The 17379-nt window shown below is 37.5% G+C and overlaps 1 protein-coding gene across 3 annotated transcripts in view; it reads left to right on the forward strand.

Annotated features, from left to right (window-relative positions):
* Positions 1-16552, forward strand: part of LOC143037999 (cytochrome P450 2L1-like) — a 79235-nt gene extending 62683 nt beyond the window's left edge. For 2 of the 3 annotated variants that reach the window (XM_076206803.1, XM_076206822.1), the window contains exons 9-10: positions 15320-15461; positions 16007-16545. In XM_076206803.1, coding sequence (XP_076062918.1) covers positions 15320-15461; positions 16007-16185 — 321 coding nt within the window. In that variant the 3' untranslated portion in view covers positions 16186-16545. Of the gene's footprint in view, positions 1-15319; positions 15462-16006 lie in introns of all 3 variants that reach the window. The other variant, XM_076206833.1, reaches the window with a different exon arrangement.
* Positions 16553-17379: the final 827 nt, after the last annotated feature.

Here is a 17379-nt window from a genome sequence, read left to right on the forward strand (position 1 = left end):
AATAACGTGTCTTTTATTTCCTCACAAGGTCTTCAATAATTTTCCGCAAAGCGTAGGTGCTACTACTAGCGCACCATATTCCACCAAATGGATGTGAGGTCATTCTTAATTCTTTTACTTCATCACCAACATACCATATAAACCTTAAAGCGTCTCTGTCGCTAATGGGAACTTTGACCTGGTGATACATGGTCTCAATGTCAGCCGTGATGGCGTAATGATGTTGGCGAAACGGAGTAACACGTGAATTAACTTATTATTCAGATCTGGGCCCTGTAGGCACTGACTGTTTAGACTGATTCCATTTTTTTGAGCAGCACAGTCGAATACGACTCTCACCTTACCTGGTTTGGTTTCACTCGTAACAGCATGATGCGGGAGGTATCACACCCTACCATCATCTCTCTTTAAATCAACCTCGGGAACATACTCTGCATACCCCTTCTTCAACAAATCTGAAATATTCTCAGAGTATACATTCAATATTCCGGATTTCACCAACCTTTGGTTCAAACTCCTTAATCGTCTCTCGGCAACGTCACGATTATTGGGCAAGTTTGGCTCACTTCGCCAAGGTATCGGCAGTACATAATGTCCATCTTCGTATCGTGTCTCTTTATCCCAAAGGTTGATGACCTTCTGGTCGTTGTGAGATGGCGCCCTATCTTCATTTTCATTTTCCATCATCCACATGCGTTCAACATCCGCTTCGCTTGAGCTCACAAAGCATGAGCTGACTTCAAGTTTATTATCTATAATAACTGGTAAAATGGGTATATAAATCTTCGATCGAGCATTATTGACATGATCACACTTGATTCTTGACACTCTGAATTTTCAACTATTACCCTGATACTCTGAAAGTCCTTTGCAGGAACGAAACAAATGGATTGTTTGAAGCATTTGCTGGCCCCGTGCCCCCATAGCAATCAATTAAAGTACAGCTTGTGTTTCTTTGCGATTTGCAAACGACCTTCAGGCTTCATGCCTTTAAATTCCTCAAAGTAGAACAGTCTGTGTTCTTCCCCGCACACTACACATGTGCTACCAGCACGCCCTAACTTGACGGGGTATTTAGACTCAGATGCTGCTACATTACAAATTGTGCTCTTCATATTTTGACCCTTTGATAACAATCCATAAACCGGATCACATGCCGCATCTGTCATGACATTAATGAACTCAGCGAATTGACTGAGAGATGGGTATGTATCGGTTTCCCGTTTGTGACTTAAGGCCTTCTGCTTCCATTTGTTACGAATGATTGTTACGGTCGATTGTACCTAGCCCTCGTCAGACCGATTCTGTGCCAGCCCTCGGGACTAAGCCAGCTAACATGTTCCACTAATAACTACGAGCATCAGAAGGTTCAGAATGCCGCTGTCCAGTTCATCACGGGTTCGCGATGGAGCGACTTTGGAACCACTGAGTCTCTACACCAAATTTCCAACATCCGTCCACTCAACCAACACAAACACAAACTTCACTCAAGACACCAAGAAAAACTGCACGACAAACACAAACATCTGATACAACACATTGCACCTAGACCACATCGTACAGACTATCTGTCAGCTGCGCCCGTCCCACGTGCGGTGTACACGATAAGACGTGTATAACCGTACCTACCAATAATACACCCCTTCACCAGTTTGACTGGTGATAGCCATAATGATGTAATAATAGTGATAATAATGATAATAATAATAATAATAATAATAATAATAATAATAATAATAATAATAATAATAATAATAATAATAATAATACTAATACTAATAATAATACTAATAATGATAATGATAATGATAATGATAATGATAATGATAATAATAATAATAATAATAATAATAATAATAATAATAATAATAATAATAATAATAATAATGATAATGATGATAATAATAATAATAATAATAATAATAATAATAATAATAATAATAATGATAATGATAATGATAATGATAATGATAATAATAATAATAATAATAATAATAATAATAATAATAATAATAATAATAATAATAATAATAATAATAATAATAATAATGATAATAATAATAATAATAATAATAATATCGCATGTAGCCCATTAACTGACAGGCTACAAGAATATACAAACAACTAAAACCCAACCTGGGGTAAAACAGGAGTTCTCATGCCTTACCTGGGGCTAATCAGGAACGCCCTCTACACGCGGGAAGTGAACTCTACTCACTTCCCGTAAGTTACACACACACACACACCTCACGAACATAGCCACGTCCCACGCACAAACATCTACACTTACTTTTTCATCGACTAAAATTCGCTTCCTCTCTAACTTTCTCTTATACTACATCTTCTCATTTCAGTTTACCTCCCACTAAAGATTTTTCCGTTTTTCCACCTTTCTCTCCAACTACTTCTCCTACCATTTTCTGAACTTCTGGTGATATAATCTGCTCTTCCTCCCGGCTTTGACGCCGCCGTCCAAGCTCCCAGTCCAGTTCTCCCAAGCCACGACCACCAACAAGCCCCTAACCGCTCGCAAATCGCCCGGTGGCAATAGCCCTCTTTTATACGCTACTGTCTTTTCATTTTCTTACAGACATTCTTCCCCTCCCACAAAAAACGATCCCGCGCAAGCGGGTGGTCTTTCCTAGGAATCCGGAATCCAGAATCCAGAATGAATCCCTGACACCTCTGCAAAATTGTAGGGAAGAGGCCAAACGCAAAGTATGGAAGTCCAATATATTTTACGTTTCACCCAGCGGGGCTTCTTCAGAAATAACATCGATGAAAAACATTTTACTCCTTATATAGCCCGAGCCTTGCGGGGAGAAACAAACATTAAAATGGTGTACACACAATTTGCGCAAATTGCTTGTTACTTGTAATTAAAATTGCCAATGGTTTGTTTATTATAAAAAATCCACTATTCTGATTTATATTTTCTATGAGGGATATAAACGCCGATTCTAAACACCTACGTTTTATTGTATGGTTTTCATATTTTATAATCTTGGAATTATTCCAATCAGCATTGTGGCCGGTATCGAATCTATGTTTAACAATGACATTATTCATATTGTATGTTTTCATATCATATTTATGTTCTAATACTCTCTTATCAATACCACGGAAACTTTCACCAATGTAAACCTTTTCACAACCTAGACAAGGGACACAATAAATACTTGCTTGACGAATATTTTCCCTGTTCTTATTTCGGCTTTAATGAGATTACCAACTGTTACTGAGCTGGTTTTAACAACCTTAACACCAACCTTGTTTAATAATGGGGAAATATTGTCTGCAACTGAGGTATTAGGTAATATGATCCTCTTTGTATATTCTTCTTTTATTTTCCAACTCTTTTGTGAATAATTCCAGCTTTCCTCTTGGCTTTTAGAATAAAATAAGGAGGGTATTTTATTTCAGTAAAAGCGTTAAAAATGTTATTAAATTCTTCATCCAGATACTCCTCTGAACATATTCTTAAGCCTCGAAGATAAAAACCTATGATAATTCCCATTTTGGTTTTCTTATCCGTAGCAGAGTAAAAATGTACATAATCATTATTATTTGTCTTTTTTCTAAAAACTTTAAACTTTACATTGTTTCCGTCTCTTATTAAAAGGGTATCAAGATAGGGCAACATGTCGTTAGTTTCATATTCTGCTGTAAACTTGATACTATCTTCTACAAGATTCAACTGATTTAAAATCCTACTCAAATCTAACCTACGAGGAGCTATTATAAGTACATCGTCGACGTATCTTAACCAAACTAAGTCTCTAGGGACAATGTTGCTAAAACTGGTATTTTCTAAATGTTCTAGAAACAAGTTCGCCAGCACTGGGCTTAGTGGTGAACCCATTGGTAAACCTGCTGTCTGTCTGTAATAATTATCATTAAAAGTAAAACAACAGTTTGAAATACAAAGGTTCACTAGTCTAATAAAATTACAAACAGGTACAGGCAACTCATCATGTTCAGACAATACATTGGTTAACACTTCGATGGCTTTTTTAGTTGGTACATTGGAAAATAACGACACTATATCAAAACTTGCCATCTGCTTATTTTTCATACTTATATTTTTAATCCTAGATACTTATACTTATATTTTTAATCCTAGATCACCAGAATGTTTAAGATTTTTACCACTAATGGTGCCTACTTTGGCAGAGATTGTTTTGGCTAATTTTCTGGCTAGTTGGTGTAGTAAACTACTTACACCAGAAACAATTGGACGAAGTAGTACGTTTGGTTTGTGTAGTTTGGGAGGACCATATATGTATGCTGGGAAATGGACTTTCGGTAGAAGATGTAACATACTTTTCCCTCCAGGAGCATTGGAAAGAGTGTTCCTAGCACATTTAGTTGCTTCCTTCATGTTATTTTTGTAAATAGTCTCACTAATCATTTCATATGTATTTGTGTCCTTAAGCAAAATTTCCATTTTTGTGTTGTATGTTGATTTGTCTATTATGACTATGCCGCCACCCTTGTCTGCAGACGAAATGTATATGTGGTCATCTAAGGCCAGCTTTTTCAGGGCCTCTATGTATCTTTTGGGAATGACAGGTTCTTTAATTTCAGACAATGACGCTAACAATACACCTTGTATAAAACCACGATCAAATTCAGAGTCTTTATAATTGTATTTTTTCACAGTTAAATCAATATTTCTGTCACTTTTTTCTACACCAGTTGCAAATTTTAATCCGAGACTTAAAGCTTCAATTTCACACTCACTAAACTGTCTGTTCGAAAGATTTTGTATAAGGTTACTTTTCCCGGCGTTTTTCCATTTGCTGTGGGCAATTATCCGATTTAGTTTTTCCACCAGTCTTGCTTTTTGACGTTCATTGTATGTACTTACAATCTGACGAATGTGGCGTCCCTCTCTCTGGTCCAGGATTTCACGGGCTCCTACACCAGCTTTTCTTGCATCCTCGAATGCTTCTGAAGTGTGAATTTTCAGTACTTCGCGACTATCATCAAGGTATTTCTTCACCGCCATCGGACCTGGGTGATTAATATCCAAAAGTTGTTTGGGAGTGCATCTAGGAGCGACTTTTTCTTCTAAACACCTCGACAGGAAGTCCCTTCTGTTTCTTAAGTTGTAGGCTTTCTTCAGAAGTCTAATGTATTTCAACTTAATGTTATCAGGATCCATACTGAAGTCTGCAGGCTACGAACAGATGAGTAAAAGCAGCAATGACTGCAACAGCTCTGTAGGGAAGAGGCCAAACGCAGAGTATGGGAGTCCAATATATTTTACGTTTCGCCCAGCAGGGCTTCTTCAGAAATAACATCGATGAAATAAGAGCAGGGAAAATATTCGTCAAGCAGGTATTTATTGTGTGCCTTGTCTAGGTTGTGAAAAGGTTTACATTGGTGAAAGTTTCCGTGGTATTGATAAGAGAGTATTAGAACATAAATATGATATGAAAACATACAATATGAATAATGCCATTGTTAAACATAGATTCGATACCGGCCACAATGCTGATTGGAATAATTCCAAGATTATAAAATATGAAAACCATACAATGAAACGTAGGTGTTTAGAATCGGCGTTTATATCCCTCATAGAAAATATAAATCAGAATAGTGGATTTTTTACAATAAACAAACCATTGGCAATTTTAATTACAAGTAACAAGCAATTTGCGCAAATTGTGTGTACACCATTTTAATGTTTGTTTCTCCCCGCAAGGCTCGGGCTATATAAGGAGTAAAATGTTTTTCATCGATGTTATTTCTGAAGAAGCCCTGCTGGGCGAAACGTAAAATATATTGGACTCCCATACTCTGCGTTTGGCCTCTTCCCTACAGAGCTGTTGCAGTCATTGGTGCTTTTACTCACCTCTGCAAAATATTAAATACATTGTTGAGTGTTAAAACTTTCATACAATTCTAATTTTCCAAAAGTGGCCACTGCCATTGTCAAGTCATCCCCCAATTGCCTCAACTCTTGAGGCTTAGACACTATTTTCCCGTTTTTCAAATTATTAACTATTTGTTGAGATACAATGTGAGAATTACCGAACCTGCGTTTTAATATGTCACATGCTTCCGCGTAACCGGCGCTATTTCCAACTAGTGCACAATTTTTTATAGCAGCTTTCGCCGACCCCTTGGTGTATTGTAATAGACGGGTCAATTTGATCTGAGGGTCACTCTCTCTACTGTCTACGAGTTCGTCGAACACCGAAATAAACAAGTAATACTTCAAACACATCCAACTCAACTTTAGGTATATTCAAGATCCCGACTAATTCGGTCGGTGAGATATCTAACTGTTCACTTTCACTATCTATGCGGAACTTCGCACATGGAGTTTCAATTTGAGTCCTTACCTTAATGAACGCTCGAGCATTCGTTACCATCTTGATGTATTACTCCTCTGCTTCCTTGTACCATGCTTCACTGGCCTCTAATTTATCTTCATCGTCGCCCAGGAACGCTTGGTAAGCGTCGTATGAAGATTCGAATTCTGTAAAGGATGCACGGACACGGTCCAGTTTGTCCAGGTCCAGTTTGTCCAGGTCCAGGTGACGTGTGACCGCTGCCTTTCTCTGTCGTCTCATCACCTTTGCCTGCTCCATGACGGTGACTTGAGTCTAATGACTTGTAGTGGTCCTTAGGGTACGCAGGGAAAAACGGAGTTCTGAGTTGACGCTGACTGCAGTTCATTAGACTCGTGCGCCAATTTTGGTCCCTGCATTCGTTGACATTCGTTGACATATTTGGCATGATTATGGACAAGTGATAATTTGGCGGCACAATACGTAACTTGCCCCTCCCTCTAACTGCGTATAACCCACTATTGGGCGACTCTTTGACCAATACCAGTTAGAGAGAAGGCGACTTTATCATTGCCGCTCACACACACACTGTCGACCTATCCCCCACGCACCCGCCCAGGTCGACGCCGGAGACGGGAGGAAAGTAGTACAACTGATCATACCGTTACCTTTTGACAGACATACAACGTACAATTTACTCTTTCCACCTCTGATTTTTCATAAGAAAAGTAATAATACAATTTTACGTCCATGAACGTAACAATATAATTTCATGAAATTGTTACACTGATGATAAATTTCTGAATATCTTCCATCATTCTAATGCAAAATAGGATATATCAGTGTGTGAAGATAGGGTATTATTACTGTGGATTGACCTGTAATATTGTATTGGAGAGTAGTGAGTATGAAAGTCAGGAAATGGTTCATAGAATAGAAAAACATAAGGGAAACAGAAAATACGATGGAAGTAGCACAAAATTAAATTTGTCTTACACAAATATAGATGGCTTAATAACAGGCTTGAACGAACTGAATGATTACCTGAAGGAAAAAGAACCGGACATAATGGTAATTGTAGCGACAAAATTGAAATGTTCACTACCACCCAACAGTGTAGGATATGGTGCATATAATTATTGGATTAGAAACAGAGAGGCAAAACAAGGTAGTAGAATTATGTTCCTGACTAAGAAGGATATAAATGTGAGGAATGTCACGTATGGAAAGAATAGAGTAGAGATGATTATGATGGAAGTGGAGGACAGGGATGGGAAGAGCAGGAAGTTTGTACTAAATTATGTGCCTCCTAAAACGGCCTCGTGGGAAGAGAAAGAACACAAAATTATGTTAGAAGACACAAGGATAACACTGAATAAGATAATGGAAGATGGAGGAAGAATATTTATAATGGGTGACTTTAACTGTAAAGAAATCTTCTGGGAAGAGATGACAGTGAAGGGTGGAGACGACCTATGGGGAAATGTACTACTCGATATGATTATAGAACATACAATGACGCAATGGATACAAGAGAATACTAGGTATAGAAATGAGGAAGAACCATCCAGACTGAACCTAATAATCACTTCAGAACCCGAAATAGTGGACAAGATTGAATATAAGACACCAATAAGTAAAAGTGACCACATATTGGTTGAACTGGAACTAAATGAGAAAAAATACATGGGAAGAAAAACGAACAATGTAGAAAAGGAAGATTGATGTGCGAAAAAAAAAGATCAAATAAGTGAACTCTTTTAAAAAGTAGACTGGGAAAGGATACACAAAGAGAAAACAACAATAGAAGAGAAATGGAATATTTTGACAAAAAATATAAAGGAGTGGAAAAGCATTTTCCAAGACAAAAAAGAAAAGAAAAAGGATATGTAAAGTGTTGGTACAACAAATGATGTAGCGAGGTAAAAGACAAAAGGGATAAAGATTGGATAAAATGAAAAAAAAAGACAAAATACCAGAATTTGGAAAATATATACTAGTTATAGAAATGAATATGTACAAGTGTGCAGAGAAGAAAAGACAAAATACGAAAAAGATGTCATAGAAAAATGTAAAGATCAACCAAACCTACTTTACAGATTTGTAAACAACAAATTGAAAAACAAACAAGAATTAGAGAAACTACGACAAGGAGGAGTTGAATACACAGAGGAAATAGAAATGGCAGAAAATATGACCAAGCATTGTAAATCGGTGTTTACAAAGGAGAACATACAACTTAGAGATATCGAGTGGGAGGAGAAAGTCCCCCTATGAAAGAGATAGAAGTAACAAGGAATGAAATAATGAATCACTTGAATAATCTCAATGTCAGAAAATCGCATGGACCAGGTGAAATGGTAAACTGGATTTTGAGAGAATGCAGGAATGAACTAACAGACAAAATACATAGTCTAATAAGCAATTCATTGAAAGAAGGAAATGTTCCAGAAGATTGGAAAAGAGCAAATATAGTGCCAAAATATAAAGGGGGAAACAAGGAAGACCCTACTAACTATAGACCGGTCTCTCTTACAAGTACGATAGCTAAAATTTGTGAAAGAATTACCAAAATTAGATGGATAAGGCATTTGAAAAAAAAAAAAAAAAAACGTACTAAATCCAAGGAAATTTGGATTTAAACAAGAACGATCATGCGTCACAAACTTAATGTGTTTCTATTCAAGGCTAATAGATGTAATACAAGAAAGAGATAGATGGGCTGACTGTGCATTTCTAGACCTGAAAAAAGCTCTTGATAAGGTGCCACATAAGAAATTGCCAAAGAAATTAGAAACTGCAGGAGGAATGCAGGGCAAACTGCTGAAATAAGAACATAAGAACATAAGAAATAAAGGAGACTGCAAAAGACCATAAGGCCTACACTAGGCAGCTCCGTATCCATCACCACCTGTCGTCCCCATCAATAAAGTTGTCTAATCGTTTTTTAAAACAACTGATAGTTTCAGCGCTTACTACGTGGTTACTAAGTTTATTCCATTCATCGACCACCCTATTTGTAAACCAATTCTTGCCTATTACCTTCTTAAATCTAAATTTGTCCAGTTTTATACCCATTACTGCGAGTCCTGCCCTGTTGTTTTATTATGATGACCTTGTTTGCATCACCCTTGTTATAGCCTTTGATCCACTTGAACACTTCTATTAGATCACCCCGCACTCTGCGTCTTTCCAGAGAGTGTAAGTTTAGGTTGCCTAAGCCTCTCTTCGTAAGGCAAATTTCCGAGTCCTTGTATCATTTTGGTCATTCTTCTCTGTACTGAGATTCTAGTGAATTTATGTCCATTTTTGTAGGACGGAGACCAAAACTGTACCGCATAGTCCAGGATGGTCTAACTATTGCTAGATAGAGTTTAATAATTACCTCTGCACTTCTATTTGTTACCGTCCTAGCAATGAAGCCTAATGCTCTGTTTGCTTTATTTCTGGCGCTTTATGCACTGCTTCCTGGTTTTAAGGTCCGGACTCACCAGAACTCCCAAGTCCCTCTCGCACTCAGATTTTTCTAAAAAACGTGTCATCTAAGTTGTATCTATTTTCGGGGTTGTGTAGCCCTACGTTTAACACGCTACACTTAGAGATATTGAAGTTCATTTGCCATTTCACCGACCATGTTAACAGTTTATCAAGATCATCCTGCAGAATCTGGGCGTCTTCTCCTGACCTAATTAGGCGTCCTATTTTAGTGTCGTCCGCAAACTTACTAACATCACTATTTAACCCATCGTCTAAGTCGTTTATATACATAATGAACAATAAGGGACCCAAAACCGAGCCCTGGGGGACCCCGCTAGTAACATTGCCCCACCTAGATTTTATTCCATTTATGGTGACCCGCTGTTTTCTGTTACTAATCCAAGCTCTAATCCATTCTAACACTTTTCCTCCTATGCCATGGGCTTTGATTTTATTTAGTAGTCTCCTGTGTGGCACTTTGTCGAACGCTTTGCTAAAGTCAAGGTAAATAACATCGTAATTTTCATTGTTGTCTGACGCCTTATATACCTTAGTGTAAAAGGATAGAAGATTAGTCACGCATGACTTACCTTTGGAGAAACCATGCTGTGAATCACGAATTAAATTATGCCCTTCAATGTGTTCTCTGAGTCTATTTACTATTATTGATTCAAGCATCTTTCCTATAACCGACGTCAAACTGATTGGCCTGTAGTTGCATATGGTCGATCTATCTCCCTTCTTAAAAACAGGAACAACGTTTGCCTGCCTCCAAGCAGTTGGAACAGAACCAGTGTCTACCGATTTATTGAATATTTCAGTTAACCGGTCGCAGATTTCAAATCTACACTCCTTAAGCATTCTTGGAAAAATTTCGTCCGGACCCGGAGATTTTGTAGCTTTAAGTCTGTCAATCTGCTTGATAACTTCTTCTTTACTAATGCTGATATTAGTTAGGCTATTTTCTTCATCCCCTCTGAAAATCGGATCACAGTCAGGTACTTTATCTAACCTCTCATTAGTAAACACCGATAGAAAATAATTGTTAAACTCCTCACTCATTTTTTCTTCCGATTCTATCATGACATTTTCATCGTTTTTAATTGGTCCTATTCTTTCTTTATTTTTTGTTCTATAGAGGTGAAAGAAACCCTTTTCGGTTGGATTTTCCTTGACTGGCAAACTTAATTTCATAATTACGTTTCGCTGAACGTGTATTCCTTTTAACCAGCTTTGCCATTTCGTTATATCTTGATCTAAGGTGTGATTCCCCGTTTTTTTATTTTTACGTAAAGTCCTCTTTTAATTCCGATCTCATGTTTCAATCTGTCCGTCATCCATTTGGGAGTATTACTATTTTTTCGTATTGACTTTAGGGGGATAAATGTGTTTTGTGCATTTAATAATTAGATCTGCCAGATTGCTATACATCTCATCCAAAGTACTGACCTGATTTTTGGGCCGTCGCCCCGAATCGACCTGACCCAAGGCACGCGCATCACTCTCTTTGACCCAGACCTGACTTAAGGTATGCGTAGTTCTCTCTTTGACCCAGACCTGACCCAAGGTACGCGTATCCTCCTTGACCCACTTCTGATTATCAGCCCCGCAACGAGAATCAAGAATGTTTGAAACGTCCGGATTGTTTTTCGTATTCAATTTCAAATAGGTTTTTTATATTGTCAAAGTTTGCTTTCCTGAAGTCTGGTACTTGAACGTTATTTGTACTTTTTATTTTTTCCCAAATAATATTAAATCTTATTTCTTGATGATCGCTAAAGCCTAGACTATCGCCCACTATTATGCTGCTAATTTGGTGCTCATTATTTGTTAGAATTAAGTCCAGGGTATTTTGTCCCCTCGTAGGATCGGTAATCATTTGTTTTAGGAAATTATCCTGCACCACATCTAGGAATTGTTTCGCTTCATGATCTCCTATTAAAGTTTCCCAGTCAATGTTTCTATAGTTAAAATCTCCCATGATTACAACGTTTTTGTACTGGGACGCTCTGTGAATTTCATGAATCAGGGAATCAGTCTGCTCAATGCTGAGGTTAGAAGGTCTATACAGGACGCCAATAAAAACTTTCTTATTCTTGCCTATAATCTCTACCCAAATAGATTCCGTACAGTCCTCTTCTTTAATCGAATTGTTGATAATACAGTTTAATGTATTTTTAACGAAAAGTGCTACACCTCCCCCATTCCTGCCGACCCTATCCTTATGAAAAAACTTATATCCTTCTATTTCGATTTCCGGAAGGAAATGTTTATCAGCCATGTTGATCCAGGATTCAGTAATAGCTATAATATCGAAATTGTCTACGCATGCTTTTACCTCGCAGCAAATCCAATTTTGTTAATTATGCTCCTACTATTTGTATAGTAAACTTTAAGTTTATCTTCCCTCCACCTGCTTTGGTGATTTTTTGTACAGTCCTCTAAGTTTGTTTCTATTTCCTAAATGGATGGAAGATTTCTTGGATGAAAGGAAAATGAGAGTGGTGATAAGGGACAAACACTAATTGGGATGAAGTGATTATTGGAGTTCCACAAGGAACAGTTCTAGCCCCAATAATGTTTGCTATATATATTCTTGATATGGACAAAGGAATTGAAAGTTATATGAGCTTCTTTGCGGACGATGTAGAAGAAAGTGAGTCGCTACAGAGTGATCTCAATAAAGTATGGGAATGGAGTAGGAAGTGGGAAACGGAATTCAATTTTAAGAAGTGTAGTATAATGGAATTTGGAAGAAGCAAAAAAGAATAGTGGGATCATATAAATTGGGAGAGGAAGAAATTAAAAAAGTAGAAAATGAGAAAGACCTGGGAGTCATTATTATGAATAATATGTCCTCTGAGAAACACATAAATAAATTTTTTGGAGAAAATTATAATTTAATAAGAACAATCAAAATGGCATTTACATACCTGGATGAAGAAATAGTGAAGAAAATACTGGTCACTTTGATAAGACCAAGATTGGGGTATGCAGCGATGACGTGGTGACCAAGTACAAAAAATGTATAACAAAACTTGAAAGAATACAAAGAGCAATCACGAAATTTGCACCAACACTCAGAATTATCATATAAAGATAGACTAGCTAAACTTGAGCTACAGACATTAGAGGAAAGAAGAGAGAGAGGAGACTTGATAGCTATTTATAGAATCATGAAAGGCATAGAAACTATTGATAGAGAGGATCAAATAAAATGGGATAGTAGAGATACAAGAGGACACGTAAAAAAAAAAAAAAAAAAAATCAAGATAGTTATAGAAGAGACCTGAAAAAGAACTGCTTTCCCCACAGGGTAATAGACGTTTGGAACAAATTAGATGAGAAAGTGGTGTGTGCAAAAACGATACACGAATTTAAAAACAGTCTGGATAAAACGAGATATACAGACGGGACACACACGAGCATAGCTCCCCTTCCCGTAAAATACAACTAAGTAAAGACAGATAGGTAAATACACACACACACACACACACACACACACACACACACACACACACACACACACACACACACACACACACACACACACACACACACACACACACACACACACACACACACACACTCAAACACACGCACACCCGCACACACTCACACACACACACACACACACACACACACACACACACACACACACACACACACACACACACACACACACACACACACACACACACACACACACACACACGCACACACGCACACACACACACACACACACACACACACACACACACACACACACACACACACACACACACACACACACACACACACACACACACACACACACGCTCACACACACACACACACACACACACACACACACACACACACACACACACACACACACACACACACACACACACACACACACACACACACACACACACACACACACACACACACACACACACACACACACACACACACACACACACACACACACACACGTCGGTCGAAGTGACAGCGAGGTTTGGAACTCCAGGAAAAATTAAATTTTCCTCGATCTCAACAACGAGGGAGTACCTTTGTTGTATTAGTAGGGAAGGGGGAAGCTCGTGGTGTAGTGGGAAGGTGGTGAAGAAAAAGGAGAAAGGGTGGGATCACTGAGGGAAATGGAAGGAAATAAGGAAGGGGGACGAACAGGCCCTGGACGTTAGAAGGGGTATCAACAAAAGGTGTGCAGAACACACAGTCGAGGTAGAACAAGGAAGCAAAGGGGGCAAAAGCAGAAATATATATAATAGCAGCTCAATGGAAAGAATAATAATAAAGAGAATTGAGTCCATAGCAAAAGAAGCATAGGGTTGGAGAAAAGTCCAAGAGAACAACAAAATTGTATTTAGAGATATAGTGACATAACAGGTGAAAGAACAAACTAAGAACACAAATTTTAAAGTGATGAGAGAGAAGGAGAATATAGTAAGAGACTTAGCGGACACAATGAAATGTATAATTATATTAGGGATGGAAGAGAAGCATAATCCAAATAGGACCACAAGAGTAAAAGAGGAGAAGAAAAAGGTAAATAAGATATTAGAAGTAGTTCAAGAGGATGAACAAGAAACAGGGAAATAAATTGAAATATATAGAATAGGAAAATACAGTACAGATAAGACCAGACCAATTAAGGTTAAATTCAGGTCACAAACGACAGCAGCGAATATCTTGGCAAAAACAGGGAAACTAGCAAAAACTGATCAATATAACCAGGTATGAGTACAAAAAATCAAGAAAAACAGCTATAGAAGAGACCTGAAAAAAGAACAGCTTTCTCCACAGGATAACAGACGTTTGGAAGAAGTTAGATGAGAAAGTGGTGTGTGCAAAAGGATACACGGATTTAAAAACAGTCTAGATAAAACGAGATATGCAGACGGGACCCCATGAGCATAGCTCCCCTTCCCGTAATATACAACTAGGTAAATACACACACACACACACGCACGCACACACACACACACACACACACACACACACACACACACACACACACACACACACACACACACACACACACACACACACACACACACACACACACACACACCGCACACACACACACACACACACACACACACACACACACACACACACACACACACACACACACACACACACACACACACACACACACACACACACACACACACACACACACACACACACACACACACACACACACACACACACACACACACACACACACACACACACACAGTGTAGGCATATGTATGTATGTATGAACATATGTATGTAGACACAATAACAATAAAAACGTTTTTCAAGCTTTAAAAGAACTAGTAAATCAACTAGTATTTCCCAAGATCTTCAAATTTCAGACTTGGAGCTTGTGTTTTGGTATATGATCTTTTTCATGTGGCATTGGTCTACAATAAATTATTTTCCGCACCAAATAACCTCTGGTTTACTGTGGTGAAGAGAAATGCTGGAAATATGTATATACATTTTTTTTTTATTTATTCATTTATTTATTGATTTTCGTCTCGCAGGGAAGCATTTTGTATCCTGTCAGCTTCTGTAGCCACAGTGATGAAAAATACTGGAAGAACCCTTTCGAGTTTCGACCTGAACGTTTCCTAGAAAACAATATGTTTGTGACACCCAAGAATGGTTTCATGCCCTTTGGCGTAGGTGAGTTGCATTACCTCAAGTCGTGTCTTTAATATACTGAATGCACACACACACACACACACAAAAAAAAGAAGGAATAAAGAAAGATATTTTGTTTCTCTAATGAAACTATTTATGACGTCATCAAAATTAGTTAATATTGTTGTAACACAGTTGATGTCTAATATATTTCGTGTATAGTCTTTTAAAATGAGTGACTTGTTTATTTCTATTGGTGAATATCTTAGAACGTCATGAATGAAATAAATTACTGACGTGCATTGAATGTTTACATTACCGAGTACATGATACTCTTTTTTAATTCGGTGACTTAGGCTCCATTCACACGTATCGACTTTTCGCCGTACGCCGTCCACGACACGACGTCGTGCCCTCAAATAATTTTGGGTGTCTTTGGACGCTTTCACACGTGGTCGTGGTCATGGCGCGTGAAAGCGTCCATAGACACCCACGGATATTTGAGTGCATAGCGACGTGTTGTGAACGGCGCACGGCGAAAAGTGGATACGCGTGAAAGGAGTCTGATTGAGATGTGATTTTTTTAGGTCGTCGTCAGTGTCTAGGGGAGTCCCTCGCTCGTATGGAGATCTTTATCTTTGCCACCTCACTCCTGCAGAAGTTGACCTTCTCTCCGGGACCTGACGGAATCTCCCTGAAGCCAATGGACATTCCGATCTTTAACTTCCCTAAGGAACAGAAAGTGTTTGTCAGTCTTCGTGCATAGCTGACGGCAGTACGAGGCGATTTGAAGAGGAATGTTCCTTTCACATGCATCGACTTGTCGCCGCACACCATCCACTGGTCTAGAGTATATTTCCTGATGACCAGCGAGGCATTTCTGGACCTCCGACTTTCTTACGTTGTTGCAAATCCGGGAGTGCTAGAGAGTCATTTGAAAAGTGTGCGATGAATAAAAAAGTTATTATTATTATTATTACTATTATTATTACTATTATTATTACTATTATTATTACTATTATTATTACTATTACTATTACTATTACTATTACTATTACTATTACTATTACTATTACTATAACTATAACTATTACTATAACTATTACTATAACTATAACTATTACTATTATTACTATTACTATAACTATTACTATAACTATAACTATTACTATAACTATTACTATAACTATAACTATAACTATTACTATAACTATTACTATAACTATAACTATGTACTATAACTATAACTATAACTATGTACTATAACTATTACTATAACTATTACTATTACTATTACTATTACTATTACTATAACTATTACTATAACTATAACTATAACTATAACTATAACTATAACTATAACTATTACTATAACTATTACTATAATTATTACTATAATTAATTATTACTATTATTATTACTATAATTATTACTATTATTATTATTATTATTATTATTACTATTACTATTACTACTACTACTACTACTACTACTACTACTACTACTACTACTACTACTACTACTACTACTACTACTACTACTACTACTACTACTACTACTACTACTACACTGGCCTGCGAAGTTTCAAAGGTAAAGGATCTGATAACTGATTCTAGGGTAATTTGCTATGCAGAATCTAAAAATCACACTCATTTTGTTCAATCAGGTCACGTTTTTGAGATACGAGGCGGTAAAAATAATTAAAAACGCCATTTAGTGCTATTTATTCCCTTTAATTTTGGAAAAAAATTCTTGACAAAAGAAATAATTTTTTCTTGCATAGTTCAGAAGATAAAGAGGATATATTACAGAAAATCTAATCATAGATGAAGGGCCTTTTCAGTGACTTTCTCCTGTGTTGGGCAGCCACCACGTCTCGTTTCAAACACCAAAAGTAGTCCGCAAGAAAGTTCACATCCCACCGGCCTTGGTAGCGTTCTTCCATGACACGAATATCCTG

This window comes from Oratosquilla oratoria, chromosome 2 (assembly GCF_046742065.1).
Source record: "Oratosquilla oratoria isolate Oo_2021 chromosome 2, ASM4674206v1, whole genome shotgun sequence".
NCBI classification, from domain to species: Eukaryota; Metazoa; Arthropoda; class Malacostraca; order Stomatopoda; family Squillidae; genus Oratosquilla; species Oratosquilla oratoria.